This window comes from Syzygium oleosum, unplaced genomic scaffold (genome assembly GCF_021117445.2).
Source record: "Syzygium oleosum isolate NSW1041296 unplaced genomic scaffold, Sole_v2.1 Sole_v2.39, whole genome shotgun sequence".
NCBI classification, from domain to species: Eukaryota; Viridiplantae; Streptophyta; class Magnoliopsida; order Myrtales; family Myrtaceae; genus Syzygium; species Syzygium oleosum.
The window spans coordinates 1,763,311-1,773,131 of record NW_026607523.1 but is presented as its reverse complement, the minus strand read 5'-3'; the positions used below and the strand labels follow the sequence as shown (position 1 = coordinate 1,773,131).

The following is a 9,821-nucleotide window of genomic DNA, read 5'->3' as shown; positions in this document are numbered from 1 at the left end:
ACCGCACAACCTCAGAATTGTCTAATTTAAACAAGACAATAACATGCATAATAATACAACAATAAATTAAAACACTTAGATATAACTTAATTTAAAAAAAACTTTTTTTTTTTTTGAAATTTTTTTTTTCGAAAAAGAAAAAGAAAAAGAAAAAATATATATATATATATATACATATATAAATAATAGTATAGAAGAGAAAAAAAAATTTTTAATTTTTTTTTAAAAATTTTTTTAAAATTTTTTTTTAAATAAAATAAAATAAAATAAAAATATTAATATAATATTAAACCGGTCGGGTTGCGGATCCGGGCCGGCCTGAACCGACCGGGTCAACGGATCCGACCCGGGCGTTGACCCGGTCGGATCGGTCAATCCGGATCGGGTCGGAACCGACCCGGTCAACGATCCGACCCGGCGTTGACCGGCCTGATCTGAATCCGGCCTCGGAACGACCCGAGTCAACGGATCCGACCCGGGCGTTGACCCGGGTCGGATCTGTTGATTTGGGTCGAATCCGACCCGAACACACAGACCCGCGGGGAGGGGGGCGCCGGAGAGGCCAAAATTGGCCGTCCGCCGGCTGACCCAGGCCAGCGCCGCCCCCAAATCGCCCGACTAGGACCGCCTCTTGGGCCGTGCCACTCACCTGAACCGCCGTCGGACCACCGTTCGCCGGCCGGCGATGAAACAAAAACCGGCCTGATTGAGGCATTTCGTCGAACACCTGGCGGGTGCGTGGAAAAACGAGGAGTCCGACCTCCTCCGGCGATCCGGTCGACTCGGCGGCTTGGGTTCACCTCCGACGGCGACTAGGGATCGGCACCGACGACGGTATGGGCCGAGATTCGCGCGAAACGGCCGGCTCGAGTCCCGGCCTAACCACGCTAAAAACAGGGGAAAACAGAGGGCTTCTCGCGGGGCTCACCGGCCGACGGCGCGCCTGGGTGGCCTTCCAGGCGCTCCGTGGGCGACGCGCGACGCCGTGGTTGTCTTTCTTGCTCCGGCGTGGCCTCGGTTTGTTCTCTCTCCCTCTCTATTCTCTCTCTCCTCTCTCGGTTCTGTCTTTCTCTGTTTCTTTTTTTTTTTTTTAACGGCCCGACCCACTCTCTCTCTCTCTCTGTGTCGCCGCCGTCGGCTCGGCGGCGGGGATGGGTGGATGAGGCGCGGTGGCTGCCGGAGGCTTCTTGTCTCTCCCGGCTCACGCTCTCACGCTCTCTCTGTTTTTTTTTCTAAAAATGGCCGACCCACCGGGGGCCTCTCTCTCCTCGGCCTTAGCGGCGTCCCCGGCTCAGTTGCGTCGAATGACGACGGCCAGCACCGCCTACGCCACCCCACGACTTTCGTGGCCATGGCGTGCCGGTGCAGCAGAGCGGCGAGCAGTGGGGTCCGGCTTGCCGAGGCAACAGAGGCGAACAGTGGGGAGAGAGGCTAGGAAAATAGGAGGACGGACCGGCAATTAATGCCCGGTCCAGGCGTGCTCTCTCGGCCTTCCTCCGGCCGAGCCACGGGAGAAGCGGCGCCGTGCGTGCGTCACGCCGCCGTCTGTGAGCAGAGGAGAAACAGGCAAGCGAGAGCGACGGGAGAAGGAAGGAGAAAGGCAGGGCCGGGCCAGCCCCAATGCGGCGGGGAAAAGAAGGAAAGGAAAGGGGCCGGGCCCGCGAAGGGAAAAAAAGAAAAGAAAAAGGGCCGGGCCCGGGGAAAAGGAAAAAAAGAAATGGGCCGGTCGGCCCGGCCCGACCCGGCCCGACTCGAATTTTTTTTTAAAATTTTTGTTTAAAATTTAAGAAAATATGCTCTAATAGGCCCTATTAATGCACATATGCCTAATGTCTATATGCAATGCATTTAAATAGAAATATTTTTTTGTTTTAGGAATTAAAGAAAATTAATTCCTAAATTTTGTGTAATTAATTTTGGGCAAATTAAAAATAGGTGTCAACACCACGCATACAAGATATATAATAAATTACTGCTCCAATTTGACATCATCATGTATATATATACACACACGTTTAATAAATCATTGCTCCAACATCATCCAAACTCATTCAACAAAAAAACATAAAAATGAGTCCTTGTCCTTCCGTCTCTCTCTTCCTCATCTTCTTTCTCACCTCCCTCCACGCTGCATCTGCAGATGGCGGTAACACCAACATTATCTGTGAAGCGTGCAAGAAATGCGCGCGAGAAGACCCCAACGTGAGCTTCAAGTTCTGCGTCGCATCGCTCCAGTCGAACCCGAACAGCCGCCGCGCCGGCCTCTGGGGGCTGGGACTCATCTCCATCAAGCTGTTGCGGCATAACTTGACCAAACACGAGGTCTTACACCAAGAAGCTTCTGAAGAGCAAGAGGATGGACCTATTCATCAAAGCATGCTTGCAAGAATGCTTGGAGTTGTACTCCGATGCTGTCCCGATGCTTAAAGAGGCGATCGGAGCCTATAAGGATGAGAGGTACGGGACGCGAACGTCGATCTGAGCTTGGTCATGGACACGCTGACGATGTGTGAGGATGGATTCACGGAGAAAGGCGTGGTGTCGCCGCTAGCTGAGAGGAACAAGGACACGTTTTGGTCATCACGGCCCTCATTGGCCATGGCCTGATGCTCTCGAGTGCCATGGCCACAGGTGAGGGTCGTGGCCATCTCCTGGATCCGGGCGAGGACCCGACACTGGCAAGGGTTGCCGGCCCACGATTGGGGAAAAAAAGAAAAGAAAAAAAAAAGAAAAAGAAATGAAAAAACAATAAAATATCAGAAAATTTAAAAGAACTAAAAAGTTAAAAAAAAATTGTCAACGTCAATTACGGACGGGACAACTCATTTTGACCCAATTTGAATGCTAACATCTAAGCCATACATGATTGCCATATGCGACTCATTTAATTGCTATTATTCATAACCGACTTGAATTGAAGGTATGTGTTAATTTCTTAATTTTGTAGAAGATTTCAAATAAATAATTTTTATTTGTCATTCAGTTTCTTGATTTTTTCTTTTTGAATTCTTTTATCTAACTATCAAGTTTAGACCGATATTATTTTTAGTATTCATAAGATTATATAAAGCGGATGCATTTCTTTGAGTCATTCTAAAGGCAAATTTCAACAAGGGTCTCTAAAGACGCCGTACAGGTTTTTGATAATACCACATCGGATTTTGTTTCCTCAAGTCAAATGGAAATAAAGTTTGAATATTGATTGCAAATTCCACACGAAGAAGGAAGATTATCAAAGATTTCAAATTTATCACTAAAAAATCATTCAGCATTAATTTCCATAACAAAGAGGATATTAAATGAGATATTTATGTATATATTATTACGTGTTTAATAGTCATTTAGTCTTGTCAAACCTCCACTTTAGATTATAGAAGTTTGCTACAGGAGCTTGCCAAAGTGTCTTTGAACTCATGTTATAATTCTTCCCTAATCTGAATTGATTGGGGAAATTATCAATTCAGTCATAAACCTATTACAATTGTGTTATGTCAATTCAGTCCATCTGGCCAATTTTGGCAGGCCGTCGCTGACATGGATAATTTTTAAAAACATTTTATTTTTTTAAATTCTTTTTTTTCCTTTTTTTTTCTTCCTTCTTCCTCCCGCCGGTCGCCGGACCATGGCGATCGGCTGGAGATGAGGGCCAGCAAGGTTGACCGCACCATGGCTGGGCGAGCCCTGTCCAGATCTAGCGCGGCTCGGCCTCGCCCTCGCCATTGGCCGGCGGGGGCAAGCCTGGCCAGTGGAAATGACAAAGTAGGAGCAAATGAGCATCTAATTTATTTATTTTTTTGGGTCGCAATGACCATCTAATTTACAATGCGAAATTTGGTCCTGATTTATTCCTTCTGAAATTAGGTTTAATTTCCTAAAAAGGAATTTGTAACCTAAATTGCTTTTCATTTCCATAATACAGAGCATGGATCACCTTATATAGAGTGCTACATGGTCTTCATTTCATCAACCCGTTCTAATGAGTAAGAAGAGAGGGAAAAGAAACAGAGAAAAAAAAGAACAATGAATAGTGCACTCTGCACCTTGTCCCTCTTCCCAGCCTCCTCTCTCGTTCTCTTCCATGCCAAATCGGCGTCCAACGACGTCGTCTCCGACACCTGCAAGAAGTGTGCGGCCTCGAACCCGAACGTGAACTACGACCACTGCATGAAGGCCCTCGGGTCGGACCCGAAGAGCCGCATGGCGGACCTCCATGGCCTGGGCGCCATCGCGCTCACCCTGTTAGAAAGAAGCGTGACGAGCGTGGGCTCTTACATTCAGCAGCTGCTGAAGTAGAAGCAGGACCCGTACGTCCGGAAGTGCTTGTCGGATTGCTCAGACCTGTACTCGGATGCGGCCGAGACCGCAAAGGAAGCGGTTGGGGCGTACCAGGCGAAGCGTTACCTGGACGTCCAGAACTCGGTGACCACGGATGCGGACATGTGCGAGAGCCAGTTCAAGGAGAAGCAGGGCGTGAGCTCGCCGTTGACGAAGCAGAACGGCGACGGGATGCAGCTGTCGTACATCGAACTTGCCATTGTTGCGATTGTTACGGGCTCGTGAAGGGTTTGGGATGATGATCGGGACGCCTCAAGAATAACGCTTGTTTTTGTTTCTTTGATTCGGTCATGGTTTTGCATTGTCCAGCGTTCTAACTCTTGAATTTTGCTCTGGCTTGGCGCGCAATATCAATGGTTCTCGTGAATTTTACTTTTAACTTTTAAATTCCTATATATGAATTTAATGATTCTAAATTTGACCTTTTATTTGACGTGTGAGGCCATTAAAAAAACCTTCCAAACCATATAGATCGGTATATGTAGATTGATATACATTATGTCCTCAATTTATTATGTTTGAAATAACTGTTATATTGAAATTTTGGAAGGAAAGCAATGGCGTTGCCTTCTGTGTAACGAGGCATGAATTATAAAGTACAGTAAACAAACTATATTTTGACCCAAGTTGACCGATTTTTAAGTTGCGAATGATGGTCACATCTATTTCTAATTTTCTATATGAATATACTATTAGAAAGAGAGTATGATTATTTGTCGTCGTGCGATGTGGCATGACATTCATTTATATAAATCATGATGCAGCATTTACGCTTTTATTCAGGACTAATTTTAATTAAAGGTATTTTTTAAGCTCCGTTTGTTTCACGAAAAATAAATTATTTGAAAAATATTTTTGTAAAAATGATTGCTTAAGTCGCTTATAAAAATAAATAAACAAAAAATATTTTCATCGTCCACAAAAATGTTTAGATAATAATTGTTATTGGTAACGAAAACATTTTACGTGAGCTAATTTTTTTAAGTGATACAAACAATTATTTTTAGAAAAAAAATTTCAACTAATTCATTTTCCGCGAAAGAAATGGAGCCTTGATTTCTTAATTTTTTAACCGATCTCAAATATATAATTTTTTTAAATGATTTTTTTAATTACAAGATAAATATCATCGAAATAAAATTCTTTTATTTAGCTATCAAGGTTAAATTCTGAAGCAAATCAAGAAGGTAATTAAAGACGCCATCTAGGTTTTTGATATTACCACATAGGATTTTTTTGTAATTGAAATAGAAATTAAGTTTAAATAGTTGTAGAGCGGGCAATTGCTTTGTTCACCTGCATATAATCATTAACTATCACAAGGAGATCGTCAACATATACAAGAAAGAAAATCCGAACATCCTTGTTGCATTAGATAGGCAATAATGCATCACATTTTGATTGAGTAAGCTCAAGATCTACGAGAAACGAACTAAGCTCTCTATACTAGGCCCGTGGTGCTTGTTTAAAACCATAAATGGACTTTTTTGAGCATCAAACATGATGCTAGAATACATGGTCAACAAAACCCTTGAGACATATATACTTTCTCCCCAAGTATACAATGAAGAAAGGCATTATTAATGTCTAACTACCGAATATGTTGATGTCCTTATTACTATAGTGGGCAAGTGTTGAGGAAAATTTGACATGATTGGTTAGTGCATGTAACGGCTTTTATAAATATATGGATTTTTGCATGTTTGTAATTAATTACGTTATGATACGTGCTCACTAAAGATAAAATGGTTAATATGTTAGATTGAGATTAGATTACTAACACTTGAATCATATAGAATACATGTATTATTTCACGATGGCTAGGTGAGTTCAAGCCTCATAGGCCCTTCTCTCTACGAGGAGGAAGAAGAAGGGAGGAAAAAATAGAAAAAAAAAATTAGAAAAATCTCAGAAAATTATTAAAAAAACTAAATAAAATTCCATGTCACAAAAAAAATTTAGGGTCGTACCAAACGCAATTATTTTCTTTTTCTATTCCCAAAATAGAAATTTTGTGTAGTTATCAAACGTACTCTTTTGCTCAGAAATTCATCCAAGGAATAAAAATAGTTAAAAAAATGATTCTCGAGAACAGAAATATTACCAAACGCACACTTAATGTCTAGTAAGGTGTCAAAGTTGCAGCTTCCATCCCCTTAATTTAATTTAATTTTTTAAATAGGACTTGATAATGGATAAGGTTTGCATATTTATGTTTCCTCATCTTTAGACTATTCCGCCATGTTATTGGCCAAAAATTAAAAATTATCCACGTTGAAGTGTAAGGGACATAGGTCTAATACCCTAAAAAACCTCCAACTTTAACTTTTGCCTCAATTCTACTTTTTGTCTCACAAAAAACCTCCAACTTTAGGTTATATCCCAATTTTATCCTAAACTTTTTTTGTTTCATAAGAAACTCCAGCTTTAGGTTCAGTCCCAATTCTGCTATAAATTTTTTTCTATAAAAAACTCTCGATTTTAGGTCCAGTACCATTTCTACCCTAAAATTTTTTTGTCTCATAAAAAAATCCTAGCTTTAGGTCCAGTTTCAATTTCACTCTAATTATTTTTATCTCATAAAATATCACCCATTTTTACTTGAGTCCCAAATCTGCTCTCTAGTAGCCCTCTATCAAAATCCCCCTTAGTAATTTTGCGCTCATCAATCTCTCGTGCTTAGGAATGTTCGATCTCTTATGGTTGGAGAACTTGAGCTCGAGACGTTCGAACAACTTGTGCTTAGGAGTTTTCCATCTCTCAGTTATCAATAAGAAGTTTTGGATGGAGTACTAATGGGGTAGATTTGTGACTTAAGTAAAAGTTTTTGATTTTTTATGAAACTATAAAAATTTTAGTAAAAAATTGGGACTGGATGTTAAAATTGGGACAAGACCTGAAGTTGAGGATTTTTCATAGGACAAAAAAAAGTTTAGGGTAGAATTAGGATGGGATCTAAAGTTGAGGATTTTTTTATGGGATAAAAAAAGCATATGGTAGAATCGGGACTAGACCTAAAGTTGGAGGTTTTTATGAGACAAAAGGAAAAATTGGGACAAAAGCTAAAGTTGAAAGTTTTTTAGGATATAAGGCCAAGGAACGTATAAGATACCCCTTTATGTTCTTTTTTTTGTCGAAAAAAAAATATGGTAATATTGAAGGTCTCTTCTTTTTGCCTTGGAATTAAGTCTCCTTCTCCAATGACTATTGTGCTTTATAGTTCATCTTGCCAAACCATGCTTTTAGCCTCCTTAGGTAGTATAATAAAATTGGACTTGTCCTACTTCATTCTTAAACTTTTTGATTGTACTAATTCAGTCCTAAATCTTTTGACTATTTTCCAATCAAGTCCTTCGACTAATTTTGAATGGAAAATGCTGATGTAGACAATTTTTAAATTTTTTTTCTGATTTTTTGATTTTTTATGTTTTTTTTTTATTTTCACCGGTGGCTGGTCTTAGGCGAGGTTGTCGCTCGCCCAACTTGGTGAGGACTACCTCTCCCACAGTAGGTGAGGGCCTGGGTGAGGTTTACGACCCTCACCAACTGCAATAAAGAGAAAAAAAAAAAGCAAAGAAAAATAAATAAATAATTCCAAAAAAAATAAAATATTGCAAAAATTGTCCACATCACACTAAAGGCACCCAAAGTTCATGTCATCGATTTCCAGCCAAAATTGATCGGGTGGACTATTGACAAATTATCAAAAGATTTAGATTTAATTGGCCAAATTAAAAGGTTTAAGATTGAATTGACATAAATGCAATAGGTTTGTGATTTTTTTGGTAATTTTCCCAAATTTGCATAGAGCTACAAAACAATTTGTAGTGAGTTGAATGTAATTTAATAGGCACAAAATGATGAAGTAGGCCGAATCTGGAGAAGCAATAGCATGGACTTTGGGTCCATAATCCACCCCAAACAAGTTTGGAATGGAGACTTTAGTGGGTTAGAAACACATGTTCATTTCAACATGTATTTGTCAACTTTTATCCAAATCAAAAGTACTGTCCCATCTAATGATACGTCCACGACATGCCAAATAATGCGAGTCAAATCGAGTCTTTTCATTTTGTACAAATAATACACGATTAGCTTCGCTTCTCTACCTAGAAAGTTTACAGTTGAGGTGTGGGATAATTATCCAAAAAAGTTATAAATATATTGTACAGGATGGCAATTCAAATCTATGCCTTTTAATTTAATCAATTAAGTCATAAATCTTCTCAATGATTTATCAATTTAGTTATTCTAGCCAATTTTGATAAAAATAGCAACGTTGGTATTTGCCATCCTACATGGTACGATAGGCGTTAATGTGGATAATTTTTTTTTTAAAAATTTGTTTGAATTTGTTTTTTTTTTCCTTTTCTTGTCTTTCTTTCTTTTCTTTTTATCCTTTCTTTGAGATTTCCGGCCAGCCACCGGCAAGGGCCGCCCTTGCCCCTCGCCAAATATGGGCAAGGAAGAAAAACAGAAAGAAAAGGAAAGGGAAAAATTTAAAATTTAAAAATTTTTAGAATTAAAAACATTATAAAATTGTGGACATATCAGTGTTGGCCTTGTCACGTAGGCTGACGTCTGCGTCCGCGTCTACGTCAGCGAGTTTTGGCTAAAATTGATCGGAATGATTAAATTGTCAAATTGTCAAAAGGTTTAGACTCAATTGGTAAAATTGAAAAGTTTATGATTGAATTGATATCTGTACAAAAGGTTTGGGACTTTACTAGTAAGTTTTTCCATTGACGTATCTTATCTGCAAAGCATGGGCCAAATACGCAACAATTGGCAGTGAAAAACTTCCTATGGTTTGAGCAATTGATAATGTATACCATCAGAAACGGGTAGCCAATCCTATGTTTTGAATATTCATTTTAATTGATAACCTCAACGGAAAAATGACAAAAGAACTTCAAATTCTTTTCTTATCAGCAAAAATAAAATAAAATCGTGGGCTTTGATATAAGTCACGATAAAAAGAGAGATATATATTGTTGAATACGGAGTACAAAAGCTACATTTGAATTAAATCTATGTAAAATACGAAGTATAAAAGCCTAGTTGATCTTTCAACGAGTGTATATATTTTCATTTGGATGAGGGGCTTTGACATATGTCGCGATAAAATTTAGAGACGACATTGAACAAATGAAAAGTTCATGGATAACATTACACATTGGGTTAAAGTTCAGAAATCACGATGAACAAATTAAAAGTTTGGGGACCACATTGCACATTTGGCCATAGTTCAGGGATTATTTGTGCCACTTTTCCTATCTTGAAATATTCCTCAATTTGTATATATAGCATTTTTTACTCTATATCGTGCGTCTAATTCACGCGTGGAAGAGATATATAATAAACTACTGCCTCAATTTGGCATCATCGCATATACACGTACGCGCCAAAATATAAAGATTCGTGTCTAATAAATCATTGCTCCACTTTGAGACATGATCCAGACTCATTCAACAAGAGAAAGAACC

The 9,821-nt window shown here is 39.5% G+C and overlaps 1 protein-coding gene and 1 pseudogene across 1 annotated transcript; both read left to right on the top strand.

The window, feature by feature from the left end:
- Positions 1-2,070: 2,070 nt before the first annotated feature.
- LOC115668990 (putative invertase inhibitor) lies at positions 2,071-2,607 on the top strand (annotated as a pseudogene).
- Positions 2,608-4,020: 1,413 nt separating this feature from the next.
- Positions 4,021-4,560, top strand: LOC115691962 (putative invertase inhibitor). The gene is made up of 2 exons (XM_056305780.1): positions 4,021-4,251; positions 4,294-4,560. The coding sequence occupies exons 1-2, from the start codon at positions 4,021-4,023 to the stop codon at positions 4,558-4,560; spliced, it is 498 nt and encodes a 165-aa protein (XP_056161755.1).
- The last annotated feature ends 5,261 nt before the right edge of the window (positions 4,561-9,821 follow it).

What these genes read in the sequence shown, in the direction of transcription:
- LOC115691962 (XM_056305780.1), top strand. Translation starts at nt 4,021, where the DNA reads ATGAATAGTGCACTCTGCACCTTGTCCCTCTTCCCAGCCTCCTCTCTC. An exon ending in TCACCCTGTTAGAAAGAAGC is followed by an intron (nt 4,252 to 4,293) that starts GTGACGAGCGTG and finishes CTGCTGAAGTAG; the next exon opens with AAGCAGGACCCGTACGTCCG.